This window comes from Perissodus microlepis, chromosome 15, assembly GCF_051167445.1.
Source record: "Perissodus microlepis isolate ML-2025 ecotype Zambia chromosome 15, ASM5116744v1, whole genome shotgun sequence".
Lineage (NCBI taxonomy): Eukaryota > Metazoa > Chordata > Actinopteri > Cichliformes > Cichlidae > Perissodus > Perissodus microlepis.
Genome location: NC_140475.1, coordinates 9,583,416 through 9,594,563, shown reverse-complemented (window position 1 = coordinate 9,594,563; position 11,148 = coordinate 9,583,416). Strand labels below are relative to the sequence as shown.

Genomic DNA, 11,148 nt, shown 5'->3' with positions numbered 1-11,148 from the left:
TTTTAATACTCAGAAAACGTGCATGATGGTGAAACATCTGATATCAGGAATTTGTTCAAGTATAATTCAAACAGGTCATCCTTTCATGGGTTTATTAGGAAGCTGGAGGAAAATACAGTTATATCGATACATGAATGTGCAAAAGTCTTCATTTCTTTACATTTTGCTTCCAAGGAGCCAGGCTTCTTTTGTTTTATTTTTAGTCAAAAGCAATAATTCTCCAGGCTTTCAAATAGAATAGTAATTAATCCAAATGTGAAATTATCGGCTCAAATCATTGACAGTATGTATAAAAGTTAGGAAAGAGACACAACAATGAGTGTCTATAGTCATCTTTAAAACACGGTGACGGCTTTGTCATGAGTGGGGGCAGCATTTCATCCAGCAGTGTTGGATATTTTATCAAAATTAATGGAATTATGAATGCAGAAAAATAATTTCATATTATGATCCGAATCCCAATACTATGTGGACAGCACCTGACTGGCAAGAGCCTTTTTCAACATGACAATGAACCCCAAAACACTGACAGTACAATAATGACATAGCTGAGAGAAAAAACATTTAATGGATCACCATCAGTCATGGATTGGCCTTCCCAAAGCCTGAACCTCAACTTATTAAAGCAGTGTGGGATCATCTTGACAGACAACAAAACAAAAGGCAGTCAACATCCAAAGAAGAGCTTTAATAGTCCCTCAAGAAGCCTGGAGAACTATTCCCGAAGACAACTTAAAACTTGCAAGAGTTCAGGCTGTGTTGATGAATAAATGTGGTCATACCAAAAAAATTATTTTTGAGCTCATTAGAACTCAATTTTTGCCTTATACACAGTATTTGCATATGTTTCAATAAATGAATGTTTCTTTTTTGTGTATCAGTTTCTTAAGCTATTCAAATCTATTCATACCTACAATGAATCTCTGACAGGTGTGTGTCAATAAATATTTAATATAAGCTAGTGCTATGCAAAGAACACAAAAAACAACATGTAGTAGTGTGATCTAACCTAACCAAACTACAGAAGAAGTGTCTTAATGTATCTCTTTAATCAGTCATCATCAGACGGGATGCCTCACATTATCATCGTCTTGCAGTAATTGGATCATGTGTAATGTGCAACATGTTCAGCAGGGGGTGCTAGCTGAACATGTGGATTGGCCTGACAACATTAAATCAGACGAAGAAGAATCCTAGCAAAACGAGGAATAACGGCCTGACGCAGTTAGTTGTTGTTTGTATGAGTTCGCGTTACATACGCTGCGAAGTAATGGTTAACTGTCACGGACTTTGTATGCTCGGGGCCAGAGTTTCCATGCTGTTATTCAAGGTCGGTGCTTTGGTTGCAGGTAGCAGATAGAGGCGTTCCTAGCCGCTCTGCTAGCTCGGTTTGTGGTATTTTATTTGAGAGGAATGCAACGGCCGCCGAGCTGCACTTCTGTCTAGCTTCCTGGATAATGAACTCCGCTTTTTATGACTAAATAGAGTTACCTCCTGTTTGCCAACTGATATAAATTATTTTAAAATATGGCGAACTTTGTAAAGACGTTTGTGCAGATATGTAATTATCTACAGGACCCCGAACTTGTAGCAAGGTTTCAACATTTCTGCGGCGTTGAAGGAACATTTCCGGATGCACCGGACAGCGGGGTGTCTGAGCCGGACCGTCCTGGGCTGAGGAAGCGGGTCCAGCAAGGTGCACAGAGCTCAGATGCAGGCGTTGGAAATGGAGCCGCCGGAGATGGTCCCACGCCGCAAGTTAACGGGATGTTGGGTGACGACACCACCGGGCCCGATGGCTCATCAGCAGCAGCAGCAGACTCAGAGACCACCATAGCAAAACCCCTCCGGAGGAACTCACTGACCGGAGATACCGGTCAGGAGTTCCTGATCCACAACAAGTTTCTGTTCTACCTGTTCACGTTTGGCACTGAGCTGGGCAACGAGATGTTCTTCATCATCTTTTTCCCCTTCGTCTTATGGAACATCGACGCCCTGGTCAGCCGGAGACTCATCGTGGTCTGGGCCTGGAACCTGTTCGTGGGACAGTCCACCAAGGACATGATCCGCTGGTCCCGACCGGCCTCTCCTCCTGTGGTAAAGGTGGAGGTCTTCTACAATTCCGAGTATAGCATGCCATCCACGCACGCCATGACGGGCACGGCCCTGCCTTTCTGTCTCTTCATGCTGACCTACGGACGGTGGCAGGTGAGCATATGTACACAGTCCAGGTGCTTTAATCGGATTAAAAAAGTGTAATAAATATATAGCTAGACAGACCCCAGAAGAAGAAAAAAACAACTAAATTACAGTGTCCAGTAGAAGTTTTTCCCCACTGACCTCTAGGCGATTAGATCAGAGCTTCACTGGCTCAGTTTGTCTGTAGCAGCAGTTTGATATTTTACTATTATAAGATATGCAATTTAAAAAAAAAAAACAAAAAAAAAAACTTTTTGTTTGATTTGTTAGAGTTTGACAGTGGACACAACCCCAAAGGGGATCTTTGTCTCCAGCGGGGGTATTTTCTGTCCCAGAATGGACAATTAGGGAGTTGAATGTTTCCTTGTGCATGGTGGTCAGCATGATCAATCCACATAAAACTATGATTACTGTAGTTAAAGTTGTAGAGAGACTCCAGTACTCTCCGACTGTCCGTGAAAAACAGAGATCCCACTTGTCCCAGTTTCATAGCCGAGTGTTCAAGGCACAATCCACACAATGGCTTTCCTCTGGACAGGAACAGGCCTGAACAGGATGCATATTCTTTGTATGCACACTGTTACACCCCTGGAGTTTGAATCCTCAGTGTTGCTTCATGTTTTTACTACAAAGTGCTATTTGACACATCTGCTGGTCCTGCAAAGTGGATCATCCTTTAAAATTATAATCATCTTTCAGAAAACTGAAATAGTAAGAGATATTTCTATAGCTTATCAGAATTTATCATTTAAGACCAACACATAAGTTGGAAATTATTGTTCAGCTATGGCAGCCTGTAAATAGTCCGTTGGCAGTTTTTTGGACTGCCTGTCTCTCTGCTGAAGAGTGTTTCTTGTCAGATTGGGCAGTGTAAAAAATATGTGGTGCAACCGGTCTGTGGGCTACTCGTGTTTGTGTTGTTGTCGGCTGTGGAGAAGATTGAAGCTATAACATACAAAGAGCTGAAGTGAAACTAAATGTTAAAAACAATTTAAAAAATGTCCACTGCAGCCACTGCCTGTATGTTTTATACTGTATTTTTGTTTTCTTTGATGCTTTTTTTCACTCTTTTCTCATTCCCGGTGAACTCTGAAGCACAGGGTCATCAACACTGATCACTGTGCAGTTGGGATTTTGGAGGACTGTACAAAAGGGCATTTGCAGGAGCACTAGATGTTACTTTCAGCTGTATAGCAGAACTTTTTGGCTTAGAATAGACTTTTGTGAGGTGACCGCACGCATAAGCTTGTTTAATCTGCATATATTCAAGGACACAAATCTGTGTTGACTTTTTAAAAAAAAAAAAAAAGTTAATATATTTTCCTGTTATTTTATTTGGCCATTTATAAAACCTTGTTGAAAATTGCACTCCTAATGATTTTACTTTGCAAAGGCAACATTTTTATTTTTGGTTGCTAAAATATATAACATGCTGGATATGCAGGAGAAATGCTGCGTAAGCATGCCTTTTAGCAGTTTCAGTTCTTTTCGTGTCAGAGTGACACTTGGTGAACTTTTTATTTTGTAATATTTCAGCCATAAATATGATTTCTAAAGGTTGCAGAGGCTCATTTTGGAATATTTTGAGAGCATCTGTCAAATACTAGCTTGCTTTACTTTTACTGCGATCTCAATACAAAGCTTTTCCAATTGTTATGCTACTCAGTGAAACATGCTATCTTCAGAAATGATTTGTAAATGTGAAATTCCAGGTCAAGGCATGCTCTTTGAACACCATTGTAAATGCTTTTCTTCTTCATGTTGCCTTAGATTTCAAAGGTCTAGCTTTAACACAGGATATGAGGACACTTTGATAACTCACGGCACAGGTGGGCAGAGGTGCCAAGTTCCCAGATGGGGTCCAAATGTTTTCTTTTTTGTTTAGTTTTTTCTTTTCATGTAAACTTGACATTGAAAAGCGCAAACCAACAGGAAGCCCAGCATACACTATTTTGTGCAGGGCCCCTCGGTGTCAAAGAGCCGGCCAATCCCTCTGAAGGACTGCCATTTAAATCCCAGTTAGTCTTCAGTGACCAGTCTTTAATGAAGAACAGCACAGCTTAGATCGAATCATAACAAAAGTTGTAATATATCAAGCTTATGCTTTGATTTGTGCCCCGAACAAGACATTAAAGAAGTGGACTGACAGCTGGATTACAGAGGTTCACATAAGGAGAAAGAACCAAGCTGTGTTTTGTTTTTATTTAAATGAACAATATCACAATATCAGAGCAAGAGCAGGAAGCAATGAATGCGCTTTGGGAGGAGAAAGTGTCAAAGGTATCCTGTGATTGAGTCGTTTTTCTAGGAAAGTGGGCGGGGAAGTCCAGTTTGACCAGATCGAAGAACACAAAACATTTTTTTTCAGAATCAGAATACTTTATTAATCCCTGGGGGAAATTATTTTTTGTTACAGTGCTCCATTATAAACCAAGATTAAGACAAGACAGACAATACGCTAACTAAGAATAGTACTATATATACATATATATACATACATAAGTCACTCATAAATAAATAAATAGCTGGAAAAGAAACGTGTATTTGTAGCAGTAACCAGTGTGTTAAGTGGATGCGTTGTACAGGGAGATGGCCACAGGCAGGAAAGATTTCCTGTGTCGTTCAGTGGTGCTTTTCGGTAATCTCAGTCTCTCACTGAACGTGCTCCTGTGACTGACCAGCATGTCATGGAGTGGGTGGGAGGTGTTATCCAACATTGTCTTTATCTTGGACAGCATCCGCCTCTCCGACACCACCTTGAGGGAGTCCAGCTCCATCCCCACAACATTACTGGCCTTACGGATTAGTTTATTAAGTCTGTTGGCATCTGCGACCCTCAGCCTGCTCCCCCAGCATGCAACAGCATAGAGAATCCCACTGGCCACAACAGACTCATAGAAAATCCTGAGCATTTTCTGGCAGCCTTCATGCTCCAAACAAAAGTGATCCACTGCCTGCATAGTCAGTTAAAATGGTTTGAACTTAAAACGCATCAATGAATACAGATAAACATGTGTCTAAAGCTGTGAATGGGTTATATTGAGTGGTGAGAACTTTTAATCAATAAATGACCAAAAAAAGAAATGGACTCTGTCCCAAAAAAGAGGTGGCAACAACTCTTAAATGCAACTTTGAGTAGTGAATTCATCATAAAACTACAGTTAATGCTTACCTAATCTTTTTTTGATTTGAAAGACCTCATTTTTTTTCACACACGTCTTTCATTTGCCTCACTATGTTTTCCTTCACAGTGGTACAGTAAAACAAGCCTAAGTACACGAAACAAACATAACAGGGGTCCATTATATGTCTCTTCTTAAACTGTTATTTCTATTTTGTGGACACAGCAGAGACAAAAACAGGAGCTGCCTAAGAATTTGGCCTGTATCGTTTCTTTGAGCAATGGCAGAGGCAAAAGTAAGGAACAGAGAGGGAGAGGATATAAAAGGGGGGTTTGTGCCGAGAGATAAAAAGGATGGAAAGAGAGAGAAAGGAAGGTCAGCACCAGGGAGGAAGCGCTCAGTACCTGATTAAGTGTGTGTTGTTGATGGTACACCTGCAACCAGGCCTTGAACTGAATAAATGTAACTCTCTGAACTGCATGAACCTTCTTCTGTGTTATTAGGTTGCTGCAGTGTCAGGACTTCAGAGGAAGAGGTGAAAAATTTCAGAGAAGAAGGTTACAAAAGGTTTCAAAAGATAAGATATACGCCATAAAAAAAGCTGTCATACTATGGCGGGAGGGTTATCTAAATATATAGATGACAATTTGGCTGATAGCCAGTGCGGCTATTTGGTTTTAATTTTTGTTTTTTGGTGTTATTTATTCTCTGTTTTGTGCCAGATTTTTAGTTTTATGAAAATAACCCAGCTGGTGTAAAGACTTCCAGCTTCTCTTTGCACTATTTTTAAATCTTTAGCCAAAGCTAATATGGAACAAGAGATAATCATTGGCCACTGCCATTGGTAAATGGCTTCTTATTTGCTGATAGGCTGAGAGCCATCTCCAAGGCCAATATTTGCTAGAATTAATTGTTGGTTTTTTGGTCAGTCCAACTGATTGGTTCAGAGGATGAAGCAGCTACTTTTTTTTTTTTTTTCATCTTGCACCACGGTGAAGCTGACATTTGTGGTTCTGAATTAAATATCTCAACAACTTTTTCCAGGAAATCTGCAACTCTTTCATGTCCACCCACGATAAATATTGATCAAACTTGCTTAATTCGACTTTTCGGACACAGATAACATCAGGTCGCAGTTTACTCTACCAATAGTTCAGTTTGGCATCACTTGTGTAAACTAAATGCATTCTCAGCTGATAGTCGTGTCATGTTACTCAGGAAACGCTGAGTAAGGTGCTAATCATGGTAAACAGATGCCTCAACATTGCTGCAATTGTGAGCATTCTGATGTTAGTGTTCAGCTTTTGATGCACTACTGTGACAAAGGGCAGACTAATGGAGACTCAGAGTTGTTTTCACAACACGTTTTCAGTGACCTTTGCATCAGTTTCAAATACAATATGCTTTAGGTTGCTGATCACAGCAGTTTTTAAAGCCGTGATTTAAACTGATAGTGAACAGGTTTTTTAATGCATTCTCTGCTTTCTCTTATAGTATCCTTTCCTCTTGGGCTTCTGTGTGGCTCTTAGCTGGAGTGTCCTGGTCTGTGTAAGCCGAGTCTACATGGGGATGCACTCCGTTCTGGTAAGCAACTGCAGTTTTTAACCTGAAATTAAATGTTCTCAGTGGTGATCCTCATTCAGCATCTTTTACTTCCATTATGGCCTGCAGGCATTTGCCTTCTTATACTATAGTCTTAGTGTAGCCTCAATATGAAACTTTAGGAAGGCAAAATGCATTTCTGAGAACTTCCACTGTCACGATACCTGCTGCGAGTGGCGTGCATATCTCAGAAATCACTTGCATGCATACTTAAAATTACTTTCGGTCCAACTGTTGCAGTGAGAGGAGCTGTCAGATGACTTTTAGTTGAAAACAAAACATTATTTTTCCAATTGTTAGTATCAAATTCATTTTTTTTGATTACTTAATACATTTCCTGTTGTGTTTAGCTTAAGCGGTTAGAGGAAGTAAGTGCTTTTTTTTTTCCTTTTTTTCTTTTTAATCTGCGTACCATACTGCTGGGTTTTGGAAACCTCTGATAAAAAACATCTCTTGGCCTTTGGTTAATGGTCTTTCAGGCTGGCTTTTTAGGGAAAAGGTAAAATTTATTGTAATTAGGGAAACCTTGGGAATTTGGAAATGGTGTAGATAAATAGAAATAATCCTGAGAAGGGTTTAGTAATAATTCTTATTACTTTTTCCTGGATTTATTTAAATATAATTTGAAGATGCAGTATTTTAGCATTTCTGTATTGTCACTAAAACACAATGCTAAGCCCATTAACAGGTTTTTAACATAAGTATGAACTTGAAATTTATAATTCATGGAACATGGTGTTAACAGAGCCAATAAACAAATTAAAGCGCTGAGATTAGATTAGATACTATGACCTGCAAACCTGTGACCTGGCAGCAGCTCTATGGAGATACTGCTTCATCCAATGGTAACACCTGCTCATCTGTCAGCACCTCACCTGATCCTAACTGGACTTTTTTATGACTGTGGAGTAATCTGCAACTTAAAGGACACGTTTCATGGAGGAAAGTGTAATTGTAGCACCTCCTACAGGACAGGTAGCAGCAAAGCATTTTTTATTTGGTTGTTTATTGGATGTGTGTACTACTGTTACTTTAAAAAAAAAAAAAGTTAAATTGTTATTAAACATATATCATCAGCCCTAAATATGCTTTGTCAGCACTCTGTCTTTCCTTAAATGCTACCGAAACTGTCTTGCTGCTTTACAATGATTTATGTCCCTGTGTTTCAGGAGGTAATCACTGGCTTCCTGTACACCCTCCTTATTCTCGCCTTCTTCCAACCAATTCTGGGGAAGATTGACAACTACTACATGATGGGCAGCTACGCTCCACTTATGATTGTCATATCACATGTGGGCTTCGGACTTGTGGCTTTCTCTCTGGATTCGTGGAGCACCTCTCGGGGCGATACAGCTCAAGCTCTGGGCACTGGGGCAGGAGCTGCTTTAGCTTCCCACGTGAACTATCAGCTGGGCCTCCAGCTGGATCCTCCACTGTCATCGCTTCCTCTAACATTGCCATCACTCAGCGTTAGCTTGGTGTTGCGCTCCATGCTACGCTTCTTCATCGGAGTCGCCGTACTCCTCGTCACGAGGATGATTATGAAAGCAGTGACTATTCCTTTCTTATGCCGACTATTTGGGCTGCCCATGGACGATGTAAGACGGGCGAGGCAGCAAATGAAAGTGGAGCTGCCGTATCGTTACATCGTCTACAGTGTTGTGGGTTTTAGTTGTGCGTGCTTTGTGCCTCTTCTCTTTAAGATCTTAGGTCTTGCCTAACTGTTGTGTGCAAACTGCCATGTCCTGTTGATATGGTGAACATGCTGCTTGTTTTGACACAAGGGAAGGCTCTGTTTCTGCATGATTAAGGGCGTTTTAAAGGATAAGTCCTATGGTATTATGTGTTTCCATTATCGTTAAATCCCATCAAAAGACTAGAATCAGTAATGAATCGATTGACAGTGCGGTGTGTATCCAGCCAGAGGGGTGTACTACGAAGTCAGATTAATGGTTTAAAGTGCTGTGTCGAGCAGCTGAAAGTTTCAGAGGGCTCACTCAGCACTAAAATAATTAACTTGAATTAAAATGTTTATTTTATGGCTCTGTGGGATAAATCCCAAGATTAATCATTTTCTGCAGCATTAATCTCTTGTCATTTATGTTATCTTCATGCATCACCAATTTATCATCTGATAACATCTCTGATCGACTAGGCAACAGACATAGGGAACCTTTTGTGCAGAAGAAGAAGAAGAGTCACGTGACCTGTGAAATGCCCTCTTTGTTAGCACTCAGAAAACCTCGCCTAACAGAGAACGATAAGAACCACTGTTGTCATATCTGTTATCTCCAATTGTGGTTTTAGGTTTTGTTGAGCCAGCAGAGGCAAAGAAAGCCTGGCTATGGGGAAATTTGTTTGTACTACACCCCTCAGGTGTGACGTTTCATTACCATGAGAACAACAGCTCACGTATGCAGTCATGCTGATACAGATAAAACCACAAGTATTAATTATTTATGAATAATTACTTGCTAAAAACTGCAAGACCCACTGGCTTAAGTTTATGAGCTGACAGCCATGCTCTGGAGGAGTTTAAAAGTAATGTGACTTTTGATTTTGATCTCTTTGGGGGATTTGTTGAATTATTAAATGGATGGGATATCACCTGCCTTATCCTTTAAGATCCACCTGTGGTCAACACATTTAAGTGTTAACTGGAGCTACTTAAATATAAAGTACTGTAATGATGCTCATATTCATCATTGTGGAATCTATTGTTCAAATATAACTTTTTTTGTTTTTGGAGAGTTTGACTCTTTGAAATTAAACCAAAATATGAATCTGTAAATCAAAGCGATGAAAAATACTGTAAGTATTTAAGCTTCCAGGCGTCAGGACATTTAATGACCTGTATGTAAATACGGAGGACTCTTTACCTTTTAGTGGGTCGTGTATGTCATCACTATTTTTCTACATTTCCATATTCAGCGTTGTCCTGTGTAACTTTGGCCCAAATTTAGGTTAAGTTGATTGATAGTAGAGAATTGATGAAAAACAATATTTTTGATAAATTATTTTATCATTGTATTTGATGAATGGTTGTATTGGGAAACAAAGGAATATATTATTCATACTTTATTGCTCTGAATGCCAGAGACGTTTCAGTTCTCCTTACTCTCGCAGTCTGCAAAACCTTAGACCCTAAAAGTTGTCTGATTGTTGTAAGTGTTTGTAATTTCTTGTGTTGTTTTAATAATCAGTCCGAATATCAATGCCCGACTTATATCAGAACATGTAGGGCTATTTATAGATCTGCTATTTCCATCAGTTCTCCCATTTTTTTTTTTCTCCTGTTGTCTGATACCTGTGTGTATTTAAAACATTTGGAGACAATAAAAAATAAAATATTTTAAAAAGAAAAAAGAATATTTTATTTTGTTGTATTATAAATAAATTCAGGTGAAGCCACTCACAACATAGATGGGAGACCTGTCCACAACGTACCCCATCTCTCACCCAGTGATGGCCACAACATGGATCTGGATAAGCGGTTAAGAAAATCGATGGAAACCATTTAGTGCATCTGGGATTTTTATACTAGTGTGTTGTGTTTTTTAATATTGTAAATATTGTGGCCAAATTGACAAAAAAGAAGAAGACATATGCACGTAGAGACTGTAAAATCTTAGATTTCTGTTGAAATTACTTTGAAGGCTCTCAAGACATCATCTCTCAGGAAAAATAGAAGAATTTCACCAAATGTGACTCTTAACTTGTCATTCCACAATGGAAGCAATTTGTTTTTGTGCCATATTACAGTTATTTCATAATTAAATATTATTCCAGAAACATTAGAATTTTTAAGTTGCTTCTATGTTTATATAGTTAAATTATTTTAAAGACTGACTTGCAGCTACATCTTTTTATTTTCTTTATTTTTCTTTCTCTGTTTTTTTATTTTTATTTTTCCATTCACCTGAGATGGTAGTGGAAAAGCCTTTATATATGATTGTACATTATCTTTTAATTGTACATTACCTCTTTTTCAGCAAAAAGTGAATCTAAAAAACCTAAAGCAGGATGGAGTGTGATTAGGCTTTATTCCCACCTAGGTGTCCCTGTGAAGTATTTTTTGCTTTTTTTCAGGAATAAATGTTTTGAACATCTCAAATTGGCGCTTGATACTTTTTAAAATAAAAAATAAATAGACTAATTATATAGTGCACGTGCACTCGTGTAGAATCGCTTTCAATATTTTTAAAAATTCCGCCTAAAAGCTATT

The 11,148-nt window shown here is 39.0% G+C and overlaps 1 protein-coding gene across 1 annotated transcript; it reads left to right on the top strand.

Moving 5' to 3' along the window:
• Nucleotides 1-1,166: 1,166 nt before the first annotated feature.
• Nucleotides 1,167-10,287, top strand: LOC146371700 (sphingosine-1-phosphate phosphatase 1-like). Its single transcript, XM_084953663.1, has 3 exons — nucleotides 1,167-2,208; nucleotides 6,816-6,905; nucleotides 8,093-10,287. Exons 1-3 carry the CDS (start codon nucleotides 1,528-1,530, stop codon nucleotides 8,642-8,644), a joined length of 1,323 nt encoding a protein of 440 aa, XP_084809789.1. The 5' UTR covers nucleotides 1,167-1,527; the 3' UTR covers nucleotides 8,645-10,287.
• Nucleotides 10,288-11,148: the final 861 nt, after the last annotated feature.